Below are 10513 nucleotides of genomic sequence, written 5' to 3'. Positions count from 1 at the left end.
AAAAATTTGAATAGAAACAAGTAAAAAAGCTGTAAATTCTGCCGGGGCGAATGGTGAATACCCGTCACCATTTGGAACGAATTCAACCATTAAAAAAAAAAAATAAATAAATAAAATCCGTTAAAAATTCTGTTAAATTCTTAAAAATACCAAATGTAGCCATTGTATTAGGTTCTATACGACGACGTGGACCTGCATAAGCAACTTTTGTCATAAAAAAATCGGTAAATAATGTCGCTAAAATCACGAAAATACCGAATATCGGGAGGTGGCGTTGTTTGGGTGCTATACGGAGGCGTGGACCTGCACGAAAAATTGTTTGTCAATGACTGTATTATCCATTACAAACTTCAAATACCAAATTTGAAACAATTCCTGTGAAAAATGTCGCTAAAATCATCTAAATTCGAATATCAGGAGGAAACGATATATGGGGACTATACGAAGGCGTGGACCTGCACGGATAATTTTTTGTCATAGGCTGTAGTATCCATTACGAACTACAAATACCAAATTTCAAACATTTCCGGTGAGTAATGTCGCTACAATCATCAAAATACCGAATATCGGGAGGCAACGTTATATGGAGGCTATAAGAAGATGTGGACCTACACAGAAAATTTTCTGTCATAGGCTGTAGTATCCATTACGAACTTAAAATACCAAGTTGCGATTTGAATAATATAGCTAAAATCATAAAAATACCGAATATCTGGAGGTGCCGTTATATGGGGGCTATACCAAAACGTGGACCTGCACAGACAATTTTCTGTGTTAGGCTATAGTATTCATTACGAACTTCAAATACCAAATTTAAAACAATTCCAGTGAATAATGTCGCTAAAATCGTCAAAATACCGAATATCAGGATGTGCCTTTATATGGGGACTATGCGAAGACGTGGACCTGCACAGACAATTTTCTGTCACAGGTTGTGGCACCCATTAGGAACTGCAAATACGAAATTTGAAACGGTTCCGGTGAAAAATGTCGCTAAAATTATTAAAATACCGAATATCGGGAGGTACCATTATATGGGGGCTATACCAAAACGCGGACCTGCACAGACACTTTTCTGTGTTAGGTTATAGTTTTCATTACGAACTTCAAATACCTAATTTGAAACAATTCCAGTGAATAATGTCGCTAAAATCGTCAAAATACCGAATATCAGGATGTGCCTTTATATGGGGACTATGCGAAGACGTGGACCTGCACAGACAATTTTCTGTCACAGGTTGTGGCACCCATTAGGAACTGCAAATACGAAATTTGAAACGATTCCGGTGAAAAATGTCGCTAAAATCATTAAAATACGGAATATTGGGAGGTGGCATTTGGGTGCTTTACGAAGACGTGGATCTGCACAATTTTCTGTCATAGGCTAAATTACCGAATATAGGGAGGTGGGGTTATATAGCACTTTCATTTCGTTCAGAAGCTAAAGTGATTTCAACAGATAGACGGACATCGTTAAATCGACATAGAATTTTATGCTGATCAAGTGGGGTCTAAAATGTATATTTCGAGTTGTTACAAACGGAATGACAAAGTTGATATACCCTTCATACTGTGGTGGAGGGTATAAAAATGGAATTTAACTTCATTTATATAGAAAAGTTCAAACTAGTAAAGTTAAATTATGCATAGTTAAATTGACAAGATTTCACAATAGTATCAAAAATATTCGACCGCTTCTCGGGCCAGTGAGGATATCGCCGAGGTACAAATATAAATGTCCGTTCTGACAGACCATCTATGGATTTTATTGATTATTTGAATTACAAATGGTTATTATAGTTTAAAGAGGTAACATTATCTTAAAAGTTCAGTCTTTTTGCATTTTTAGCTTTTTACTGTCCAAAGTTTATGGAGGATATTCGGTGCACTGACTTTTGTTGGTTTAACATATTTCTGCACGGAGGCATCTAATGCCCTTTCGAATGTTTCGGAGAGGTAGTGATGATTGTGAAGACCTATGAGAAGTTGTCCCTCTGACATCAGGTTAAAGCTAGTTTTAAATATTTCTTTCCCACATCTATCTTTTGCATATTTGTAGCATAATTTTAGGCGCTACACAGAACATTAAAACTGAAGAGAAACGTTTGCTAGAGTATGTTTAGCGTCTAAGCCCGTTATTTCTATGTAGCTATATGGCTGTGGTTATAAAAAGTGATAGTTTTATGGTACACATCAAATATACAATTTTTTATATCCTCCATCATAGTATTAAGGGTATATTAAGTTGGTCAGTCCGTTTGTAATACCTCGAAATATAAATTTTAGACCCCTCAAAGTTGATCTAGTCTTGTCCAGCATAAAATTCTATGTCGATATCACGATGACCGTCCGTCTATGGAAATCCCTTTAGCTTCCGAACGAATTGAGTAGGTTGATACAATTTTACTCAAATGTGTGTTTCGTCTGCAGCTCTTTTGGTATCGAAAATAAGGTATATAGGTCCACGTTTTGGTATTTTCCTGTAATTTAAAAAAAGTAATTTTTTTCGCACAGTCTTATAAAAGAAAAATGTCCGCATCTTTGCAAAGAAGACATTCTTAATTCATGGTTATTAAGCTACTGGGTGGGTAAAAAATTTTCCCTCACTTTTGCAAATCTCTTTCATTCACCTGACATTTTCTCACTAACCTGTACTCTGGGAATGGAATACTTTGTATGGAAAACCCAGACCCATTAGCGACTTATCTATGAGGCTGAAGTGGATTTGGTCCTGTAAACCATTTACCTCCTGTTTGTATATGTAAGTATCGATTAACATCATGTCTAGCTTAAATAGAGTTATTTTCAAATAGTTTCAAAATTATTTTTTTTTCAGTTGGTCTATCCCTTTGCGAATGCTGTGTGGCAATGATGGGGTTAGACAGACCTCTCTCTACACCTGTCAATCAAGCGTATGATTTGCTTCTTTAATTTCATCTTTTTTTTTTGGTTGAAATGAAATCAGATAAGTTATTTTCCGTTAACATCAATTAATTCATTTGAGTGTTGTTTAGGGGTTCGCACGTGATCGGAATTGAAATCGTCATATATATGTACAGAAAAAAAGAAGGCAGAACATATCTTATATCTGGTAACAGGAGAGTGAACTATCCAGCCAGTGGTAGTAGTCATCCGATTGAGAACAACAAATAAATTAAGAAGTTTTTTGTTTTCTTTGGAATTTTATGACATTTCTAAACAAAAAAAGAGTCGTAAAAGTTTTGTATAGAACTCTGTGAATCACATCTTAATGCAGAAGAGGAAGAAGAAGAAAAAGCAACACACACATACAGGAATGGTCTTTGCCCAAAGATTTTATGAAGAGGAACAGAGAAGGTGGATATTGAAGAATAACAATAATGTCGTTATTTGGATTAAATAACTTGCCATTTATTTTCCATATAAATAGTATTTTGAAAAGTGAATTCCTCTGAAGTAGTAAATCTTAAGTCGAGCCGTAAAGAAGAACAGCAGATTGAAACCATGAAAGTTTTGAACATCATTTTCGGTTTTGTAATTTTCGCAATGTGCCATGAATTCTGTGTGGGATTTTTAAATTTCGGACGACGTTATGGATTATATAGTGGACGTAGCAGTGGTGACGGCAATGGAAGTGGTGGTGGTGGTGGAAAACGGAAATTCCGCACTTACAATCAAATAGCTAAATATCATAGCGGTAATCCATATGTGAATATCCGCAAAAGACCTTTTCCTGCCCAGCCATTTGCTCCAATTGGTGGATAAAACAATAATAATTATTAGTAAATTTTAGAATCTGTGATGAAATTGATACTGAATAGATTTAAGATTGAAAACTGTATTTTTTTTTTAAATAAAATTATAGAAAATAACTAATAAGCCTTACCCCCTGGTAAACATTACCATCGTTCTCCACTAATAAACAAACGTTGTTTTTATAAAAACAACAATAAAGGGATAAAGCCTGACGATTTTGCAACAACAAAATACTACGGTATCCCGAACAAACAAGCCACACTGTTCTAAAATAACTAATATTCTGCTCTGTAAGGCAAATAAGTTAAGTTCTCGAACATAAAAAATCAAAATTTTTTATACCCTCCTCCATAGTATGGAAGGTATATTAAGTTTGCCATTCCGTTTGTAACACCTCGAAATTTACATTTTAGACCCCGCAAAGTATATATATTCTTGATCAGCATAAAATTCTATATCGATTTAACGATGACCCTCTGTGAAAAATCACTCTAGCTCCCAAATGACATGAAGTAGGTTGGTAAAATTTTACTCAAATGTATATTATGTCTGCAGGAATTTTGGTACCTCCCTATTTTCGTTATTTTAGACATTTAAGCGACATTATTCACCGGAATTGTTTCAAATTTGGTATTTGAAGTTCGAAATGGATGCTACAGCGTAAGACAGAAGATTGTCTTGCAGGTCCACGTCTTCGTATAGCCTCATAAAGGCACCTCCCGATATTCAGTATTTTGATGATTTTAGCGACATTATTCGCCGGAATTGTTTCAAATTTGGTATTCGAAGTTCGTAATGGATACTACAGCCTATGACAGAAAATTGTCTGTGCAGGTCCACGTCTTCGTATAGCCCCCATATAATGGTACCTTCCTATATTCGGTATTTTGATGATTTTAGCGGCATTATTCACCGGAATTGTTTCAAATTTGGTATTTGAAGTTCGCAAAGGATACTACAGCCGAAGACAGAAAGTTGTCTGTGCAGGTCCACGCCTTCGCATAGCCTTCATATAAAGGCAACTCCCGATGTTCCGTTTTTTGATGATTTTAGCTACATTATTCACCGGAATTGTTTCAAATTTGGTATTTGAAGGTCGTAATGGATACTACAGTCTATGACAGAAAATTGTCTGTGGAGATCCACGTCTTCGTATAGCCCCCATATAAAGCCACCTCCTGATATTCGGTATTTTGATGATTTTAGCGATATTATTCACCGGATTTGTTTCAAATTTGGTATTTGAAGTTCGTAATGGATACTACAGACTATGACAGAAAATTGTCTGTGCCTGTCCACGTTTTGGTATAGCCCCCATATAATGGTACCTCCCTATATTCGGTATTTTGATGATTTTAGCGATATTATTCACTGGATTTGTTTCAAATTTGGTATTTGAAGTTCGCAAAGGATACTACAGCCTAAGACAGAGAACTGTTTGTGCAGGTCCACGTCTTCGCATAGCCCCCATATAAAGGCACCTCCCGATTTTCGATATTTTGGATATTTAAGTGACATTATTCATCGGAATTGTTTCAAGTTTCGTATTTGAAGGTCGTAATGGCTACTACAGCCTATGACCTATAGGCAAGATATAGATTCTTAGTGTATTCTGGGACCCATAGTAGAATTTTATGACAAATAATTTGGCTATGATCACGTTTAAAGGCTTGCCCCTTTGATGTGTTAAAATTTTCGACCAAAATAATTTGGCGTGGTTTTTGGTCACAACTTGTGTTCCCAGTATATCGGAATTGTATAGTGCCCATATAAAGGTATCTCCAATATTCGGACGATTTTAGCCACTTTTTTCCACGAAATTGTTTTAAATTTGGGATTTAGAGTTTACAATGGGGTTGTACTTTCTAGGGAATAACAAAGTCCATATAGGTCCACGTTTTCCGGTAGCTTCCATATTATGGCGTCTCCCGATATTCGGTATTTTGATGCTGTAGCCACATTTTTCCACGAAATTGTTTTAAATTTGGGATTTAGAGTCAACAATGAATTCTACTCCCGCTGGCAAAATCATGTCTATATAGGACCATGTTTCCCATAGCTGCCATATAAAAGTATTCGGAACTCCGATAATTTTAACTAATTATACCTTACACCACAAGGTGGTCTGGGTATTATGTCTTTGTACATTTGTTTGTAAAAGGCAAAAGGAAAGGAGATAGAACTATAGTTCCTTTTTGATTATCTGCATAGAATCACATTCTGAGTAGATTTATGCATGTCCTTCCGTCCGTCCGCCTGTCCATGTATTTTTGTAAACAAAGTAAAGGTCGCCTTTATAGCCCGATCCAGATGAAATTTTGCACAAATCATTTGTTTGACCCAAGGACGAACCCCATTGAAATTGGAGATAATCGGTCAAAATTTAGATGCGGCTCCCATATATGTCTTCGTCCGATTTGTCGTTTATGGTGCACTAAACGTGTACTATTAGCCCAAATGGGATGGAATTTTTCACATACGTCCAAATTAAGCCTGGAAATAACTATGCCAAGTTTGGTCGAAATCGGTTTAGGAATAGCTATAGCTCCCAAATATATTGTTCATCCGATTTGTTATATTCGTCCTCTGCAGCAGTTATATGCACTCTGTAACAACGATTTTTGGGGAAATGTATCAAATACAGGTCAGAAATACCTTCGCCAAATTTTATCGTGATCGGTTCAGATTTGGATATAGCTCCAACATATATCTTTGTCCTATTTCAAGTTAACTGTGCACCAAATGGGTAATATTGGCCCAAATGAGATGGAATTCGGCACAAACGACCCAATTAAGCCTGGAAATAAGTGTGTCAAATTTGATCGACATCGGTTCAGATATAGCTATAGCTACCATATATATTGTTCATCCGAATTGGCATTTTAGTCCTCCGCGGCTGTAATATGCACTCTGTAACAACGATATTTGGGAAAATATGTCAAATACAGCTCAGAAATACCTTTTGCTAAATTTTATCAAGATCGGTTCAGATTTGGATATAACTCCCACCTATATCTTCGTCCGATTTGTCTTTTATTGTGTACCAAACATGTACTTTTAGCCCCAATGGGATGGAATGTTGCACTTACGACCGAATTAAGCCTGGAAATAAGTATGTCAAATTTGATCGAAATCGGTTCAGATATAGCTATAGCTCCCATACATATTGTTCATCCGACTTGTTATATTTGTCCTCCGCAACCATAATATGTACTCTATAACAATGATATTTGGCGAAACGTACCAAATACACCTCAGAAAATCCTTTGCCAAATTTTATCGGAATCGGTTCAGATTTGGAGATAGCTCCCATACATATCTTTATCCGATTTCAAGTTAAAAACGGTCCGCCCGACTTTATGTCTTTCCCAATAATTCAAAATATATTATTTATAAGATTTTACATCTTCTCATAACCCCCCATCCCCCATCCATTTTGGAGACTTGTTAAAATTGTAACATGAAGTCATGACTCTTACACATTGGGGTTTCGACCAAGGTATTATAAATAGGCATTGGTCTGCACAACCACAAACAATGATAAAACCAATTAGAAATCATTTTGCGCCGTTAACTATTCTCTTTGTTTCCAATGTCAACTTGACTTCAGTTCAGTTCGGTTCGATAATCGCGAAATAGTCAACAAGTTTGAACGGAGAGAACGGATCCAAAAGCAATGGATAATCTTAGGGGACAACGTATGTCCATGAAAAATGTATGTCCTGAAGAAATGGCAGAAATGGCCGAAATGTGGCGACAATCTCGCCTCATGGAGGAAATGATGGATAAACGGCGCTCACAACACATGGCCATGAGAAACTCGGTGATGATGGACGAAATAAGGCCACTCCAAAGGCAGGTGTCGCGCAAGGAGGCGGCGGCGCCATCACCGATGCCCGAAATAAATCACAAGAAACATAGCTGTACCGATGTCCATTGTCTGATTATATTTGTGTGCTTCATTGTGGCCTGGTTCTATATAGCTCACTTTGCCCTTAGCCAGGGTGATTTGAATCGGGTGGTGCTGCCAACCGATTCGAAAAATCGTAAATGTGGCATCGATTCGGGTGTGGTCAACAAACCGTATTTGTATTTTTTCGACTTGGACAAGTGTTTGGATGTGGAAACAGCTCTGGGGGGCTGTAAAACGAAACAGGTGTGTGTTGAACAGTGTCCTCAGCAGGCGTTTGTGTGGGGCGACCATGTGGCCGATAGCGAACTGGAGAATGCCAAAAACCTACTGATCTGTGATGATGATGTGGACAAAAAAGAATTGCGCACGCGCGCCCAAATTAATTCTGCAGTGGCCCAGGGTCATTGTAGCGCCTTGTATGTGAAAAGTACGGTGGTCTTCAATTACTGTATGCCCTTTTCCAGCCAGGATCTGTGCAACTTTCTGCCCGATTCGTTGAAAAATCGCAAACGGCGAAGTCTTCCGCCCCCATCTGAGGCATTGTCTTTGAATGATGTCTTCGATAGATACGATGAATTCAAGAGACGTACAGCCCAATTTTGTCGTCGCAATGATACCACTCCCGATGTAATGCTCAAGCAAAAAGTGGAACAGACCCATTCGAGTAGCACGAAGCTAATTGCCGCCATTATTGCGAAATTCGGCAGCAATGACAGTGTGGGAAATGAGCGTTTGGCCGAGGACATAAAAAAGGATTTGAAATCATCGTGGAAGGTTATCGCCATGGCATTTATCATTCATGTGACCTTGGCTTTGCTGTTCATTGCCCTGCTGCGCTATGTGGCCAGACCTTTGGTGTGGCTCTCCATTTTTGGAGTTTTCATTGGACTGGCACTTAGCCTGCTCTACAGCGTGAAACAGTACAGTTTCTATAGCCGATATCCCACAGTGCCGCAGCACAGTGTCAACCTAATGGCCAGCCTGGAGAACATTGTGCACAACAAGGATTTTTGGATGTGGGTATCGGTGTTGACGGGAGCGGTTTTCGTGATTATTCTGTTGGTGGTATTGGTGCTGCGCAAACGCATTGCCATTGCCATAGCCTTGATCAAGGAGGCCAGCAAGGCCATAACCTCAACCATAAGCTCCATATTTTTCCCCCTCTTTCCAGGCTTCCTCTATATTTTGGTGAGCATTTTAGCTGGGGTGGTGTTACTCTACCTCAGTTCGATTGGCAACAACTCGTTTCGGGTTTTCATGCAATTGGATGCCAACAACCCCTTGCCGGTGGAGAGCTGTGAATGCGATGGACCTGCCATGTCATATGAGCTAAATGGCAAATGCTTGCCCGATGTTTTTGAAGCCCACTGCCACATTTCCAACACCAACAGAAGCTGTGTGGAGACAGTTTGTCGTTTTGCGGAGATTGAGAAGACGCCCATGGTCCAGTGGTTCACTTATTTTTGTATCTTCACCTATTTTTGGGTGGTGTTTTTCATATCGGCCTATGGGGACATGGTGCTGGCCTGTACCTTTTCCATGTGGTATTGGACCTTTGATAAGAAGAACAATTTGGAAACGATGCCAGTGTTTAAGGCCATGGCCAAGACCACGCTATATCATTTGGGAACGTTGGCCTTTGGTTCGTTGGTTTTGGCCGTGTGTCGTATGATTCGCTACCTCCTGGACTTCCTGGAGAAACGTTTGAAAATGTACAACAACAAGCTGACCCAGGCCCTGTTGTGCTGCATGAAATGTTTCTTCTGGCTTTTGGAGAATTTCCTGCGTTTTCTCAATCGCAATGCTTACATCACATGTGCCATACACAGCACCAGTTTTTGTGCCAGTTCGCAAAAGGCCTTTGGCCTCATAACCCAAAATATCCTGCGAATGTATGCCATAGATAAGGTGTCCGATTTTCTGTTCTTTCTATCGAAAGTCCTGCTGACGGCGTGCACCTGTTTTGCCACCCATTTGGTTCTGACCACCTATCCACAAGTGTTTAATGTCAACTACCCATGGGTGCCGATCTTTTTTATTATCATTCTGGGCTATATAATGGCCGATGTTATATTCAGCACCTATAGCATGGCGGTGGATACGTTGTTCTTCTGCTTCCTGGAGGATAGCAATGAAAATGATGGATCTGCCGAGAAGCCCTACTATATGTCGAAGAATCTAAGCAAATTGCTGAACGAGAAGAATGCCCAGAAGAAGGTGAAGAAAATGAGAGGCGATTTTATAAGGCAATAAAAAAGAGTTATTTTGTTTTTAATCGATACGCATGTATTTAGAGATATGTTATAAATATTCAGAAAATAAAATATTCGGAATATAAATATTCAGAAATATACAAATATTGGATATTTTTCGATTTTCTTTGATTACTTACAAGAGCTTTCTCTTTCAACGTCTCCATATTTAAATCCTAGAAACCGAAAGTGACCTAAGTATCAAATTTCGGGACCATTTCGAGACTTTACGGACAATCATAGCCAAATCCACCTCCTTCTCTCAAAACTATATACCAACCGAGGCTTTGATATCAAGTTTAAGGATTTCAGATCTACCCCTTTGCCCTATACCAAATTTAGTATCGTTTAGTTCTTTTCGTACAGTTAAAGTACGCATTTTCATAACAATCTCCAAATATCTACCAACAGATACCAACAGCGACCTTAATATCAAATTTCAGGATTACGGCTCTTTAATTTCCCCTTTTGCACAATTTTAGTACAACTATAGTACGCATATCCAAAACCATTCCTTTCAACCACAGTGACATCCATATTACATTTCAGGATTTCAGCTCTATTCCTTCACCCAATACCAAATTTTAAACCAAAAACCTTAATATCAAATTTG

At 38.4% G+C, this 10513-nt stretch overlaps 1 protein-coding gene across 1 annotated transcript; it reads left to right on the top strand.

Moving 5' to 3' along the window:
* The first annotated feature begins 7333 nt into the window (after nt 1-7333).
* Nucleotides 7334-10012, top strand: LOC101896604 (choline transporter-like 2). Its single transcript, XM_005190254.2, has one exon. It carries the CDS (start codon nt 7412-7414, stop codon nt 9899-9901), a length of 2490 nt encoding a protein of 829 aa, XP_005190311.2. The 5' UTR covers nt 7334-7411; the 3' UTR covers nt 9902-10012.
* Nucleotides 10013-10513: the final 501 nt, after the last annotated feature.

This window comes from Musca domestica, unplaced genomic scaffold (assembly GCF_030504385.1).
Source record: "Musca domestica strain aabys unplaced genomic scaffold, Musca_domestica.polishedcontigs.V.1.1 33, whole genome shotgun sequence".
Taxonomy (NCBI): Eukaryota; Metazoa; Arthropoda; class Insecta; order Diptera; family Muscidae; genus Musca; species Musca domestica.
This window is presented reverse-complemented; position numbering and strand designations above follow the sequence as displayed.